The sequence below is a fragment of the Camelus dromedarius genome, chromosome 14 (assembly GCF_036321535.1).
Source record: "Camelus dromedarius isolate mCamDro1 chromosome 14, mCamDro1.pat, whole genome shotgun sequence".
Classification (NCBI taxonomy): Eukaryota; Metazoa; Chordata; class Mammalia; order Artiodactyla; family Camelidae; genus Camelus; species Camelus dromedarius.
The window spans coordinates 50,818,317-50,834,645 of record NC_087449.1 but is presented as its reverse complement, the minus strand read 5'-3'; the positions used below and the strand labels follow the sequence as shown (position 1 = coordinate 50,834,645).

The 16,329-nt window shown below is 51.5% G+C and overlaps 1 protein-coding gene across 4 annotated transcripts in view; it reads left to right on the top strand.

The window, feature by feature from the left end:
• Positions 1-16,329, top strand: part of PTPRU (protein tyrosine phosphatase receptor type U) — a 78,623-nt gene that overhangs the window by 37,080 nt on the left and 25,214 nt on the right. For 3 of the 4 annotated variants that reach the window (XM_031464542.2, XM_031464541.2, XM_031464540.2), the window contains exons 12-15: positions 2,188-2,461; positions 3,224-3,260; positions 4,009-4,147; positions 10,998-11,155. In XM_031464542.2, coding sequence (XP_031320402.1) covers positions 2,188-2,461; positions 3,224-3,260; positions 4,009-4,147; positions 10,998-11,155 — 608 coding nt within the window. Of the gene's footprint in view, positions 1-2,187; positions 2,462-3,223; positions 3,261-4,008; positions 4,148-8,083; positions 8,114-10,997; positions 11,156-16,329 lie in introns of all 4 variants that reach the window. The other variant, XM_031464546.2, reaches the window with a different exon arrangement.

Here is a 16,329-nt window from a genome sequence, read left to right as displayed (position 1 = left end):
AAGTGAACTCTGAGACCTTATTTCTTCTCAGCTTTGCCCCTGGAGTGTCCCATCCAGGGAGACATAGGGATCAGCTCTTTAGAAGGCTAGGGCAGCCGGCCAGATAGGGCCATCTCTCTGGAGTGGCCAAGAGCTTGGCTTTTCCAGTTCCTTCTCTGCAGGGAAAGCAGGGGCTGCTGATGCCATGGTGGCTGCCTCTGTTGGGGAGAAGATGCTGGAGACAAGATGATGCGTGTGTGTGTGTGTGTGTGTGTGTGTGTGTGTGAGACATGTGGGGTGGAGGTGTGAGAAAGCGTGAGTGTGTTTGTGGAACATGTGCACATACTTGCTGTCAGCCAGACCTCGTGTTAGGGACTTCACCTGCAAGAGTCGTTTTCTCCTCACAGCAGCCTGTAGGGTGGGTACTAGTACCTTTATTTTACACATCGGGAAACAGGCTCAGGGAGCCTGAATAACTTGCCCCCAAGGCCACGTAGCTGATAAGTGGTAGCACTGGGATTTGGAACCCAGGTCTGTCTGCAAAACCTGTACCTTTTCTTGAAGTCACAGAGCCTCCCTGCCCGTCTGGTCCACCCGCTCCTTCCACAAAGATTCATGCACTGGAGAGGGTGACAGCAAACATTTGGACATGGGAGGGTCCTACTAAGCCCCTCAAGAAGGTGGTGTGTTGCCCAGGTGCTCTCGACTCTCCCTCACTTCCTCACTCCTCCCTCCTTCTGCCCTTTTCTCCCGCTTTGCCTCCTCCCCTGTATTTGTCCCTGCAAAGCTTGTCCTGGGCTGATTCCCAGACCCTCAGGGAGACCCAGGAAAAAACCGGGGCATCTCAGGAGCATTTGGTGTTCTGCAAGAGGCTCAGGGTGCTGGTGCCGCCGAATCTGGGGGGAGTTGGGAAGCTCAGTGGCACCTTCTCTTTTCCTTGTCCTCTTGAGGGATCCTGTGAGCAGGCCCAGTCAGCGTCCCTCAGGGATGATGATGGCAAGGCTGGGTGGTGGCCGGGAGCAGAACTTGAGAGAAGGGAGATGCCTGATGGCTGTGCAACCTTGGGCATGTCCCTTCACCTCTCTGAGCTTCCCTTTCCTTAGGTGCATAACGAGGATCATCCCAGATCAAGATGTGCTTTGTTCACAGCTAATGATTGTCATCCTCTGCTGGTGGGACCTGGACCAGGGGAGGTCTGACCTCAGCCTGGGAAATGGAGGCCTGGGCTGGCTAGTGGTAGAATGAACCTGTCTAGCCCCAATCCAAGGGTGCTGGGTGATTCCCTCCCAACTTGGAAGCTCAAAAGAAACAGCTGGCAAGCAAGGAAAAGGCATTTCTGCTTTCCCAGAGTGCAGGCTGTTGGTATGAGGAGTCACACGCCAAGGCGTGACCGAGGCTGGGACTGGAAATATTTAAATTTGTCAGCATTCATTTATTCACTCTCGGCTTTGTTCCACAGAGGATTTGGAGGCACTCACAGCAAAAGGCCATTCAGAAAAGTGATGCAAATAAATAGAAACACACAAGTCGGGATCAGGAGACACAAATTAGAGGGAATACAGACCAGGGAACACCAATCAGCTGTCAGGACTGGGAGGTGGCAGGCTTAGAGTCATAGAGTTGGGAGGATACCCAGATGTAGGATTAGTGTGACCTTATTTACCTGCTCAGTGACGGGCTCCCCCACTGGAGGACAGTTCTGGGAAGCCCAGATCCCCAGTTGCTCAGCACAGGGCCCATGCCTGAGTTCAGTGAACACTTTCTGAGTGAGTGAATGCATTGTGTCTAACTTGAATTTACTGAGGCCCAGGAGGAGCCATGGGGAAGCAGGATGGAGCCTGAGGCTTGTGGTTCCCAGTCCCTGGGGGACTCACTGAGGAGTCAGGGTAGAGCTTTAGGCCTTGGTACCCTTGAGCAGGTCCTCATTCTTTCAGCCTTAGTTACAGTGATATCAGCTGACAGGCACTGGCTGCTTGCTGAACTTGCCTCCTTCCTCACCTCTACCTGGTATAACGGTTCTGTAATCACTCCCATTTTACAGAGGAGGAAACCGAGGCCCAGGGAGGTTAAATGACTTGCCCAGCTAGTAAGAGGCAGCGCCAAGATGAGTCCTCACCTTGGCCTGACCCAAGCCCAAGCCCTTAGCCACCGGAGGCTTTCCCTGTCCTCTGGCCCGTGATCACTGCGCTCTCCCCTCCCCATGTCCAGTGTGTACCAGGTGATTGTGGAGGAGGAGCGGCCGAGGAGACTCCGGCGGGAGCCCGGCGCTCAGGACTGCTTCCCAGTGCCGCTGACCTTTGACGCAGCGCTGGCCCGCGGCCTGGTGCACTACTTCGGGGCCGAACTGGCGGCCAGCAGTCTGCCTGAGGCCATGCCCTTCACTGTGGGTGACAACCAAACCTATCGTGGGTTCTGGAACCCACCGCTGGAGCCCAGGAAGGCCTACCTCATCTACTTCCAGGCGACGAGCCACCTGAAGGGGGTGAGGGTTCGGCTGGGGTCGTGGTGGGGGCGGTTGAGGGGCAGGTTGGGGAAACCTTGGAGCAGGCTGCTGCAGTGAACAGAGACCTCCCCAGGCCCCACCACCGTCCTGATCCCGCCCCCTAGTTGAGTCTTGAGGCCTGTAGCGCCTCCCACCTCCCAGCCCCGACCACCCACCTGAGACCCGCCCTCCTGACTCTAGACCCCCTCCCTCCAGCTACTACTACTTCCTTCCTGAGCCTCTTCCCCCGGACTCTTTCCTCTCCAAGCCCCTTGTCTAGTCTCTGCCCCCTCCCAAGGCCCTGGTCTTCTATCCCAGGCTCGTCTCTCCCCAGAGGAGTCCGTCTCAGTTTCCCCCTTTCACCAGACCTTGAGGCCTAGGCCCCGCCTCGTCCCTGAAGCCCCGCCCTTCTCCAGGGTCCTCCCTCCTCGGATCTCTCCTTCCCAGGCTTCCCCCTTCCCAAGCAGACCCTTGGACGTAGCCCTTCCCTCATTTCTGAGGCCCTGTCCCTCGTCCCCTGGGGTTTTTCTCCCTGTTCCTGCCCATCTCATTCCCCTTTTCTAAGGCTTTGTGTATTTTCAGGCTCCTCCCCTTCTTGGCCCCTCCCTCCCTGGCTCCCCCAGGCCCTCCTGCCAGGTGGGGTGTCTTATAGTCCACACCAGAAAAGCCCTGACCAGGCCCAAGACACGCTGTCTGAGGGTCCCTCTGGGGAGGGTCAGGTCCGGGTTTCAGCTGTGCTGAGACCTCCGTCTGTGCTTCCAGGAGACCCGTCTGAATTGCATCCGGATCGCCAGGAAAGGTGAGTCCCCCTGGATTCAGTCCTTTGGCAGCTGGCTCTTACTTGCTGGGCTCTGGGGATGTGGACCCTGGGCACTCAGGGCTGTGGGAGCAGAGGAGGGTGGTCTGGTAGGCCTGGAGTCAGGAAACATTTCCCTTCTTGGTCCCTATGCCCACCTCAAGGGCTCCTTCTCCCAGACTGGGCAGTGGGGACAAACCCCCACCCTGCCATGGTCACCCAAGGGGCCTTGGCAGATGCCTGGAAGAAGGTGAGCCATTATGGTTGGGCCATGGGAGTGGTGGGTACTGGGCGCTGGTTCTGGGGTCTGTATCTGCCCTGTTTCCTGTGGTGGGGGAGAGATGGGGACCACGTGGGCCCTGTGGTGTAGGGATTGCCTTGCTCCCAGAGGGGAAATGTGGCTGGTTCCCCATCCTGAGAGGCCCTAACCAGCCCTAGGTACATAATTCTCTCCCCTCATTGCCTCCCAGGAGGGCAAGAGGGTGGGTCTGAAGGGCCTAGGCATCCTCCACCGCCATCCACTGAAGGGTGGGGACAATTTGACGCACATGGCAAGTAACCTCTGACACAGGAATGCGGAAGGTAGGAAGGATGGTGAGGAGATGGATCTGGTTGAAAGGCCGGACCTGTGCTGAGGAGGAGGGGCAGTTGTCTTTGTGCATATATGTTTGTGCAGCGTAGACCCCTGCAGACAGGGGGAAGGCGGTCCCTGTCTCCCCTCTGACCCTTTGTCCTGCTTTGTTCTCCCCAGCTGCCTGCAAGGAAAGCAAGCAGCCCCTGGAGGTGTCCCAGAGATCGGAGGAGATGGGGCTTATCCTGGGCATCTGTGCAGGGGGTCTTGCCGTCCTCATCCTCCTCCTGGGGGCCATCATTATTATCATCCGGAAGGGGTGAGTGAGGCCGGTGCCCTGGCCCACCTGAGACTCCTGCCCGTGCGAGGCCTGGTGGGCAGAGAGGAGGCTGCGGGCTGGTAGGGCAGCCGCCTCGCGGGCATGTGGAGGGCTGCCAGCCTGGGCATCAGGCCTGTGGATGGACCCAAGCCGGGCAGTGGGAAGCCAGAGACTCTGCAAATGGAGCTCCCCCAGAGCAGCTTGGCTGGAGCCCAGGTCTGGCTGGTGCCAGGTGCCGTTATCCAGGGAAGGGTGCTCCGTGCCTCCTGTCAAGGAGCCCTGCTGAAAATGGGCACCATCCTCCTGTGCCTCCCAGGCTGTTCTGATGGGGATGGTGTGGAGATGACCCGACTTTGAATCCTCAGCCCCCTGCAGACCTTCTGCCAACTTGTCTGCCCTAACCACTGGGTTGTGGTGGTGACCCTGAGCCGTGGCTCTTCCCGGGTCCCACCCTCTCTTGGGCTCAGCTTGCCCTGAACTCTGTTACGGTTGATCTCTGAGGAGTCCTCCTGGCCCATGACTCAGAGGCCTCCCTCCTGCCCCTGCCATCCCCCAAGCCTCAAAAGTCCAGTCTTGTGTTTGTGACGGATGCATTTCTTAGTGCATTTTGCAGTAGGTGGCGTGAATCCCAGCACATCTTAGAATCCAGAATTTAGAATTTTGGGGTTTTAGAAGTCCAGGATTTGAGATTCTAGGAATCTCAGAATTTAGAATTGTAGAGGTTCCAAGCCTAGAATCTGAGAGCTGCCAGGTAGTTCAAAGACATCTATTCTAGTGGTTTTCCAGTCCTTCTAAGCAGCAGAACCTGTGTGTGAAACACCAAATACACCTCTCCTGGGAGCCCAGTGCATGGAGCAGCTGGAGGCTGAGCCTTGGGTTGGAGCCAAGTCGGGGATGGAGATACTGAGGCCCAGAGAGGGAATGGACCTGCCTAAGGTCACCCAGGGAGCCCGAGGCAAAGCCTGCTCTACCCGCTCCCCACCTGGGCTCTGGCTTCTGTAGCCCTGGCTGCTGCCAGGCTGGGCACACATGGGCGGGTTGGCTCTGGGTCTCTGGGCTGCCAGAAGAGATAAGCAGGATCCAGGGAGATGAGGGAAAACTGGCCAGGGCCCCATTGCCTGAGGCCAGGCACCAGCAGGAGAGAGACTCTTCCGGAGAGTGGTGGTGGGTCTTGCCAGCCGTGGGGTGACACGGGGCTGGGGGCGACCTGTCCAGGGTGTTAGGCTCTGCTTTTTCCCTTCCCTTAGTTCCTGCACAGCTTCCTGAGACAAAATATTTTAAACTGTCATTTAATATATATTACTCTGTGTCAAGAGCTCTGCACACATCACCCATCAGAACAGCAGTTATTGAGCACCTACCGTGTACCAGTTGGGACCCACCAGAATTTTCCCTTCTCAGATCCTGCCCCATGAAGCAGGTCTGAGTCCCTGAGGAAAGTATAATTAAGTGACTTGCCCACGTCACTCGGCTGATAAGTGGCAGGGCCTAACTGAACCGAGGCCTGACTGCAAAGCCCGTCCTCCTCACAGCCCGGCATATGAAGGGCCTCCCGACAGCAGGTGCACAGTAGGTTCTTGTAAGTGGCAAGGCCCTGGGGGCCTGGGGAGTAGGGCAGATAGAGCTGTAAAGAAGGGATTAGATTTTGGGGGGGTGCAGGTGGTATTGGAGGCCCTAGAAGTCTATCCTTAAGAGAAAGATTGGCAGAGTAGGGGATGTCACCTACCCCTGCAAAGGGAGTGCCGGGCCCAGGAGAGGATGGGTCAGAGATGCTGCCACTAGGAAACACTCCACTTTACACAGCTGCTACTGGAAGCCTCTAGGATTTTTCTAAAAGTCATTCAGTCCCATTCTGTAGCACCTCACCGCCTCCCCATGGATCCTACCTGGCCTTCAGAGTCCCCTGTGCTCCTGAGGTCTCCTTGAGTCTGCACTGGGGGTGCCGTGGGACTGAGCAACTCTGGAAGGGATAGGGGTGTTCAGATCAACTTGGGGTGCAGATGTAATGGACAGATTGGGAGGTTGCTGAGGGAAGGTCCTTGTTGGAGGAAGGAGGCACCTAGTGGGGGGATTACGGGAGACATCTGGGAGCAGGTGGATAGTGAGGCTTGCTGCACCTGCCCCTGGGGGACCCCAGGGTGCCCCAGGCTGGCTGGATCCCATGCTTTTGTTTCCAGAGACCACCCCCCCCACCTCCTTCCTTTTGCAGCACCTCCCTCCCCCTTTGCTTTGTTCACATACTTGCAGCGCTTTGCTCAGTGTTTCTCTTCCCTGCTGGACTGAGATCTGCACGAGGGCGGAGGAAGCTCTGTCTTGTTGGCTGTGTGTCCCCGGGGTCTGGCACGGGGACTTGGGTCTTCCTGAACCCCCACCCCCAACCCAGCAGGAAGAGGGGGTAGAGAAGGGCTGAGGGGGATTATTATTAACCTCGCTTGTTTAGAGGACGAAATAGAAGCTCACAGAGGCGGAGTTCTTTTATTTGTTTTCCCTCATTTACTGATTGCTCAGTTCAACAAAATATTTATCGAGGCTTTATAATGTGCTCGGCACTGTCCTGGGCCCTGGGGATCCAGCAGTGGGTAAAAAAGGCCAGGATGCTACCCCTTTGTGCTTTGTGGCTATAAGTGGGGGGCTAGAAAAAGCACAAGTGTCGGCAGGGGGGTGGTCAGAGAGGCTAAAAGGCGACATAATGTAGTTGGTGATTGCGAGGGAGTCTTCAGGGAAGGCCCTTTTGAAGTCATGACACTTCAACTGAGACCAGAGGAATGCCACTCCTTCAGCCCAACCCTAGCCCCTTAGGACCTCTGTGACCAGCCACAGGCCCTGGACACCCCCTCTGTCCCTGGAATGGATGATGTGCTGTGTGACCTGGAGCCAATCTCCTGCCCTGGCTGGGCCTGTCTTCCCCTCCCCTCTCCTTCCCTTCCCTCCCTGCTGACTTGGACGGAGTGTCCTGGTGGCTGGTTATTGGAGGACCCTGGAGGGGCCTGGATGGGGCCTCAGGAGGGAACTGGCTCTGGGGTCAGGGTCCTAGGCCTGCTCTGGACTGTCACTGACCCCCAGCAGGCCCTGGGCAGATCATGACTCTCAGGGACCCGGTTTCCCCACCTCCTCACTGTAGGTGCCTTGAGGTCCCATAAGGGCTACTGGCCCAACTGTGCTCTGGGTGTCCTGTGAGGGGGCAATCTGGCTCCTTTAATGGACCCCATACCCAGGGGCAGTCTGGAGGACGGGAGGGTGGCCCCAGTTTGCCCTGGAGTCCAGTCTGTGTCCCCTTGCCCAGCCCCTCCCTGCCTGGCTACTTGTCCCCTTCCAGGAACAGGTGCTTGCAGAGGGCTGTCCTTTCAGGGGCAGGGGGGCCTGTAGGGGTGAGGGGCGTGGGCACCAAGGTGGGGGCTGTTTGCAGGGGTGAGTGCAGCTGTTACCTTGAGTGTGGGAGTGCGTGTTTGTGAATATGTCTGTGTATCTGTGTATGTTAATAAGTGTTTGAATACATGTGTATGAGTATCTGCATGCGTGTGTATCTCTGTGTTTGTAAGTGCATATGAGTGTGTCAGTGTGTTTCTATGTGTACAAGTGTGTATTCATATGAGTGTGTCTGCGTGTGTGTGAACATGCGGTGTATTTCTCTTTGTGAACGCATGTGTGTGTGACTGTGAGTGAAAGCTCTGCTTCCCCCCAGGCCCTTTCCACACCTCCTCCTCCTCCAGCGTCAGGCTTGGGGAAGGTTCTGGAAGGGGCCTCAGGTCCTGGTCCTCAGCGACTGAGCCCAGCCAGCCCTTGGGACAAGGAGGGCCCTTCTGACCTCTCAGCCCCTGGCCAGCCCCCTCCCCAGCAGGAAAGCACCAGGCCCCTCCCTGGCGGTGCTGCGGCCCTGGGCCCGGCCTGGTGGGAGGACCGCGGCCCACCTGTGCTGTTCTCTTTGCACGCTGCGAGGAGGGACCACTATGCCTACTCCTACTACCCGTAAGTAGCTCACCCGCCTCGGGGCCCTGCCCCTCCCGGGGAGCCCCTGCCCCCCCCCCCCCTGCTGGGCTTGGGCTCCCCTACCCCTGCCTGGCCCGGGGTCAGCCCCTCCTCCATGGGTACCCTGTCTCTGAATGTCCCTCCTCTGCTCTGTGTCTCCTCTCCCTGTCGTCCTGTGTGGAGGTCACGAGCGCTGGCTTTGTGGTCAGTCTTAGGTTCAGACCCGGCTCTGCTGAGTCACCCCAGGCAAGTCACTTAACCTTCCTGAGCCTCCTGTCCTCTTGTCCCTGGAGGCAGCCCCTTGTGTTCTTGAGCCACTCCTGCTGGTCAGGACCTCCTGACGTCAGACCACAGTCCATGTCCAGGAAGTCCTCACCAGCTCCCGTGCTGGGGTCCACAGCTGTGTGCATGTGTGTGCGTGTGAGGCGCAGACCCCCGGCAGCCCTCCCCTCAGGGCAGGCAGCTCCCAGGGCCCGGCCAGCCCTTCTCCAGCAGGGGCCCAGCTCCTCAGACCCACCGTTTCCTGGGTGCCTCCTCTGGGCTCAGTCCTTCCCACAGAACCCTCACAACAACCCTGAGAAGAGGCACGGTGATCACCCCATTTTACTGATGAGGACACTGAGGCTCAGGGGGATGAAGAAACTTGTCAGAGGTCATGGGACGTGCAGAGCTGGGGTTACAGCCCAGGCCCCGGTCTGACTCCACAGCCTGCTGATGCTGCTCTGTGTTCTGCCTCGTGCTCTCTGCCTCTGCAAACCTTCCAGAACATTCCCCTGCCCCTGTGCTTGTTCCCTCCTTGCACAGCAGGCTCAGGTGGCCCAGGCCAGCCCAGGGGACAGTGGTCTCTCACCTCCTCCCTGGGCCTTAGACTTGCATCGATGTCACCCACAGTCACACTGGCTTTTCCAGCAACCACACCCTCGTCAACTCACGTGGAGCCTCCAGCTCGGCTTTTACAGGAAATGCTGACAAGGCAGCTCTCCCTCCCCCTCGACTTCTCAGTTAGTTTTGAACCTAAATGCAGAACTTTTTAGAGCGTCCTTATTACACTGCATCTGCTTGATCTCACCCTGAGGTCAGGTGGAGGCCGCCGTGCGAGTGTCCCTCCTGGTCCTGTCTTTGTGGATCTGGGTGGGTAGTGTTTGTGGTTCTTCTTCCAAGTAGACAGCAGGCTGGGTGGGAGCAGAGCCCTGTGGCACACCGCTGGAGACCTCCTTCTCGGCCACTGTCCATTCGTGGCACCACTGTTCAGTCAGCCTGACTAGCCGTCCTCTGTCTGTCTCCCTGTAGCTTGCTGGTGTCTGACCTGTTCCCCCCCCCCCCCCCCCCCCGTCTCTCTCTCTCTCCTTGTCATTGTTCGTTTGGTCTCTCCTCCTCCACCCCCGCCTCCTTCTCTGTATCCTCCTAATTCCCTTGCCCCCTCCTTTCTCCCTCCTCACCTCCCTCCCTGCTCCACCTTCTCTCTTATGTTCATGGTCAAGGTCACAGCCACAGAGGCTTCTCACCTTCCCCAAAAGGGTCTTTGGCTCTGACTTGGGCCACAGTGAGGGTGATGCCCAGAGCCTGCGAGTAGGGCTTGGGGTAGGAGGCCTGGGTTTGCTGAGCTGTTTCTCGTGCAGACTGGGAAGGCCTTGTCCACCTCCATGCACAGTAGCCTGGTCCCCAGCGTGGACACAGAGCCATCATCTTAGCACAGAAAGGACACAGTGGCCCTGGCAGGAGGGGCACCCAGAGGACATCCTGTGCCCCACCCCCCGCCCCAGGCAGCTCTTGAGGCAGGACAGGACGAGTGGAGTTTGTCTGGGAGGACTGCTTCACTGGCCTTTTCATCTCCATGGACGATCAGTGTCCCTGAGCCCGCCTAACCTGGAAGTCCTCCCCCAAGTCTACCCTACACCTTGCACGCTTTGGGCCCAGCAGGTGAATGACTTGCTCATCTCGAGCCTTCCCTTGATCAGCCCCAGCTCTTCTCCAGTCAGCGCAGGTCCCAGTCATCTCCGCTTTGCCTGTTGCTCAGCCCCTCAGCCATGGAGCTGTGGCCCCTCCCTCCCCAGCCCCTGTTCTCCCACCCACTTTCCTCCAAGTTCTCTGGGGTCGCAAACTGCCAAACTCATCTATAAAGCTGGGCTGGAGGCCTGGGTGGTGCCGAGCCCTTGCCCAGGGTCCTCTCCAGAAGCTCTGCTCTCTTAGGGAGGGACCAGGGCCTCTCCCCTTCTCCCTCTGCTGCTCTTGGGAATATGGACTCTGCGTGAATTTCTTTACAAGTCTAGTGTGGTGTGTGGTGGGACCATCCTGGGGGTTCTGAGGGTGAGAGAAAGTCTTGGCTGGAGTTCATTCTGTGCCTGGGGAAACTCCTGAGTCTGCTGAGCACTAGCTAGACCCCCAACCATGAAGGAGTGTAGGCCATCCCCCCTGCAGGAGGACAAGTTCCCAGGGCAGCTGTCTGGTGAGGACGGAGGAAGGAAGGTAACACATGGGGCATGCGGGGCTGGAGCTGGGGCAGCCATCTTCCTGGGTCGGGGTGGGGTGACTGTCTGCTGTAACACCAAAACAGGCCCAGAGTGATTTTTCCTTCCTGGTTCCTGAGCCCCTGGGGCCAGGGAGAGTTAGGAGACGGATCCCAGCCTGAAGTCACTGCTGCTCCATCCCTTGCCCACACTAAAGGTCCCCAAGGCAGGGACCCTGCCCAGTCCCGCCTGGGGAGGCAGCGGCTCCCTGGGTCTGGTGAGCGAAGGATGGAGGCAGAGCCCCCCCCTCAACATCCAGAGCTGCTTCTAGACTGGCTCCCGGCCTCAAGGCCCCGACTGCCCGGACTCCTCATCTACCTCTGGGTGCTGTCCTGCTGCACTTAGCACCCACATCGCCCATCAACCTCCCCCTGCAGGAAGCCAGTGAACATGACCAAGGCCACGGTCAACTACCGCCAGGAGAAGACCCACATGATGAGCGCTGTGGACCGCAGCTTCACGGACCAGAGCACTCTGCAAGAGGACGAGCGGCTGGGCCTCTCCTTCATGGATGCCCACGGCTACAGCCCCCGGGGTGAGTGCCTGCCCCTTCCCTGTGGCCCCTAGGCACTCCTCCCCAAGAGCCAACGGCACAGAGCCCTGCGTCAGATAGTTCTGTAACATCCGGAACTGAAATGGAAGCATCTCCTGTGCTGCTGCTGAGTTACCAGCACGGGCACCACAATTCAGAGAAAGCACAGCTATTACCTTTGTACTGGAAGAGCTTAGGAAAATTGAGGACTTAAGATTCATCTAAGAGGAGCACAGGTTCAAGTGTTAATTGTGTGAAGTGTTCCGGGAACTCAGGGGAGGGAGCGCCGCTCTGGGATCAGAGCATCTCTTTCTGGCTGTGTGAGAGGCTGACCAGTGCCTAGGAGGAAGTGCTCTGGAGTCAAACAGACCTCAGTTTGCATCTCAGAGCCCTTGAGCTCTGTGACCTGGGGCAAGTAGCCTAACCTCTCTGGATGTCTGCTTCCTCATGTATGAAATGAGGGTGAAGATCATCTCTGCTGGTAGGGCTGCTGGAAGACAAAATGAGAGAATGTGTGTGCATCATTGAGGGCTGTGCCTGGCCTGCAGGAAGGGTACAGTGAATCAGCTGTATGTGCTGGGAGCTTGTCACAAGTCGCTTCATCACACGTCCTTTTATTCTGCTTAGTGCTGATTCGTACAAAAGCAGATATGATATTTATGAAAATCATAAAGTCATAATAATATAACCAACACTGGTGAATCCCACTGTTGACTTTGAACATCATCAGGGTGCTCCTCCCATATCTCCTACCTCCTTCTTAAACATAAATATTCCCCTGAAATTTTTGTTTATAACTTCCTTGCCTTTGGGCAGAAAGTGTTGCTGTGTGTGCATGTGTCTCCAAACAGTGCATTATATAATTTTGCTTATTTTTGAGCTTTATAGAAATGAAATCACTCTCCATTGTTCAACTCAGCATCATGTTTCTCATATTTACCCAGGTGGATGTTTTGCTTTGGTTCATTTATTTTCTCTGATGTATAGTTTTCCATTGTATGAATATATCACAATTTATTTCTCCATTCTGCCATCCACGGGCATTTGATTTGTTCCTAGTTTTCCTGTTATTACAAACGAGGCTGCTGTGAACATTCTTAAATGAATCTCCAGATGCACCTGCACAGCAGATTCTAGAACTGCTGGGTTATAAAGTATGTGCTTGTTCTGCTTTATAAGATAGTGTCAAATTGTTTTCCAAAGTGTCTTTGCCTGTGTTCACTCCTAGCAGCAGGGTATAAGAGTTTCCATTGCTCTCCATCAATATCAAAATTCGCCAGACTTCTTCACTTTTGCCAAACTAGTTTCTATAAGATGGTAATTCTCTATAGTCTTAATTTGCATTTCTCTGATTACTAATGAGGTTGAACATATTTTCGAGTCATCATTGGCCATTCAGGTTTCTTCTGCCATAAAATGCCTGTTCATGTCTTTTACCTAATTTTCTATTGGGTTTTCTGTTGCTTTCTTAGTGGTTTTTAGGAGTTCTTTATATATTTAGGATGAGAATCATTTATCCCTTATGAATTGCAAATATCTTCTCCCAATTTGTGGCTCATCTTTGCTGGTTATTTATAGTGTCTTTGGATGAACAGATTTTTTATTTCAATTTAGTCAGCTTCATCAATCTTTTCCTTTCTGTTTTCTATTTTTTTTGGCGTGTGTTTTCTTAAAGAATTCTTCCTTATGCAAGGTCATAAGGCATTTTTTACTTCTTTCTAAAACTTTTAATATTTTGCATTTCACATTTAAATCTTTGTCCATCTGTAGGTGACTTTTGTATGTGATATGAATTGAGGATTTTATTTTATTTTTTTCTATAGGGAAAACCAACTGTCCCAGCATTGGTTAGTTTTTTTCTTTTTCGTGGGGGGTGGAGGATTAGATTTATTTATTTTTTTAATGGAGGTACCGGGGATTGAATCCAGGACCTCGCTCATGCTAAGCAGGCATTCCACCACTGAGCTATAACCGCCCCCCCGCCCCAGCATCAGTTATTTTAGTTCATACTTTCACCACTGATTCGCAGTGCCATCCTTCTCATACATCACATTTCCATCTATATGTGGATTGTGTTTTGGCTCCCTGTTCCCTTTCGTTGGCCAGGTTGGCGATTCCTGTGCCAGTACCAAATCTTTCTTGATATCTGAAACATCGAGCCCTCCCAGCTTTGTTCTTCATTAGGGATGTCTTGGCTATATTTGCCTTCGTTCCCTTTCTTGTAAATTTTAGAATTATCTTTTTAGGTTCCTGGGGAAACTTTGTGGGATGGATTTGTATTGAATCTATAGATCAATTTTCATCTTGTATCACTGAAACTCTGTACTCGTTAAACAAGAACTGCCCGTTCCCCCATTAGCCCTTGGCAACCACCATTCTACTTTCTGTCTCTATGACCGTGATTACTCTTATACAAGTGGGATCATATGGTATTTGTCTTTAGGGACTGCCTTATTTCAGTTAGCATAATGACCTCAAGGTTCATCCATATTGTAGCTTCTTTCAGAATTGCCTTATTTTAAAGGCTGAATAATATTCCATCGTATGTATACTCCACAGTTTTCTTATCCATCTGTCTGTTGATGGGCTCTTGGGTTGCTTCCATGTTATAGCTATTGTGAATAGTGCTTCCACGAACATAGGTGTACACAGATATCTCTTTGAGTCCTGCTTTTAATTCTTTTGAGTATAGACCCAGAGTGGAATTGCTAGATCATGTAGTTCTGTTTTTAATTTTTTGAGGAACTGCCATACTGTTTTCCACAGTGGCTGTACCGTTTTACATTCCCACCAGTAGTGTGCAAGGATTCCAGTTTTCCCTACATCTTCTTGTTTTCTGTTAAAAATTTTTTTTTATAGCAGCTATCCTAATGGATGTGAGGCAGTATCTCATTGATTTGCATTTCCCTAACGATGAATGATGTTTTAGGAATTTTATACACACACATATATATATATTCTGGGTATTAATCCCTTATCAGACAAATGATTTGCAAATGTTTTTTCTTACTCTGTGGGTTGCCTTTCTACTCTGTGGGTAGTGTCTTTTGATGCACAAAATATAAAAAAAAGTTTTTAAGACAAAAGTGGATTTTTATTTGATTTTATTTTTTACAATATTTTTGAATTTGAAGTATAGTTGATTTACAATGTTGTGTTAGTTTCAGATGTACAGCAGAGTGATTCAATTATACATATATGTGTGTGTGTCTGTGTGTGTGTGTATTTTAGATTCTTTTCCATTATAGATTATTACAAAATATTGAATATATTTCTCTGTGCTATATAGTAAATCTCTGTTTATCTATTTTATATATAGTGTTTTATACATACTAGTGTTGATCCTAATTTATCCCTCCTCCTCTTTTCCCTTTTGGTAACCGTAAGTTTGTTTTCTGTGTCTGTCAGTCTGTTAACAAGTAAGTTCATTTGTATCATTTTTTAGATTCCACATATAAGTGATATCATATTTGTCTTTCTTTGTGTGACTTACTTCACTCAGTGTGAGAATCTCTAGGTCCATCCATGTCGCTGCAAATGGCAAGATTTCATTCTTTTTTTTTTTAATTGGCATATAGTCAGTTACAATATGTCAGTTTTTGGTACACAGCACAATGTCCCAGTCAAGAGTTCATTCTTTTTTATGGCTGAATAATATTCCATTGTATGTGTAAACCACATCTTCTTTATCCATTCATCTGTCAGCGGACACTTAGGTTGCTTCTATATCTTGGCTGTTGTAAATAATGCTGCAGAGAATATTGAAGTGCTTTATCTTTTTGAAGTAGTGTTTTCATTTTCTTTTAGTGAATACTCAGAAGTAGAATTGCTGGATCATATGGCAGTTCTATTTTAAGGTTTTTGAGAAACCTCTGTAATGTTTTGCATAGTGACTGTACCAGTTTACATTCCCACCAGCAGTACAGGAGGATTCTCTTTTCTCCACATCCTCACCAACACTTGTTATTTTTTGTCTTTTTGAGGGTAGCCATTCTGACAGGTGTGAGATGATATCTTACTGTGGTTTTGATTTGCATTTCCTTGATGATTAGTGATGTTGAGCATCTTTTTATGTGCCTATTGGCACATGTCTTCTTGGAAAAATGTTTAAGTCTTTAATGCATTTTGAGTTTGTTTTTGAATATTGTATGAAAAAATGGTCTAGTTTCATTCTTTCACATGTAGCTGTCCTGTTTTCCCAGCACCATTTATTGAAGAAACTGTCTTTTCCCCATTGTATATTCTTGTCTCTTTCATAGATTAATAGACCATATGTGTTTGGCTTTATTTCTGGGCTGTCTATTCTGTTCCACTGATCTATATATCTGTTTTTGTGCCAGTACCATAGTGTTTTGATTACTGTAGCTTTGTTGTGTAGTGTGAAGCCAGGGTACTTGATTCCTCCAGCTTTGTTTTTCTTTCTCAAGATTGCTTTGGCTATTCAGGGTCTAAACTTTCTAAATAATTCTAACTTGTCTGTAGAATCATTCACATTTTCTGAGTACAAAGGATCTGTGAATATTAACAGTTCTGTTTCTTCTTCCTTGTTTCTTGTCCTTTTCCCCTTGACTTTCTGCATGGCACGGGCTGGAGCCTCAAATACTGTGTTGAATGGAAGTGGTTACAGGTGAAATCATTGTCTTGTTTTTCTGGTTTTAAAAAAATGCTTCTAACATTAAAACACTGAGAATGAAGTTTGCTGTAGGTTTTTGGAAGAAATGTCTTACCAGATTAACAAAATTCCTTTCAGTTTTTAGTTTCCTAAGAGGTTTTTATTTTAAATGAGAGTTAAACTTACCAAATGCTTTTTTTCTGGACTTACCGTGTTATCATATCTTTCTCCTTTAGTTTGTCAGGTGGGTGACATTTTTAGATTTTCTAGTGTTAAAATAACCTTCAGTTCTTGGGATAAATTCAACTTGGTCATGATGCATAATTTTTTTTAATGAATTTTGGATTTAGCATAATGATAATATTGTTTAAGATTTTAAAGCTGTATTCCCCAAGTAGGATTGCCCCATAATTTTTCTTTTTTGTGTTATCTTTGTCTGGTTTCTGGTATCAAGATGCTGTTAGTCTTATGAAATGGATTGAAGTCTTTTCTCTTTTTTCCTTATCATGGGGGATTGAATAATTGGCTCCTTGAAGGTTTGGTGGAATTCACCTGTGAAAACATC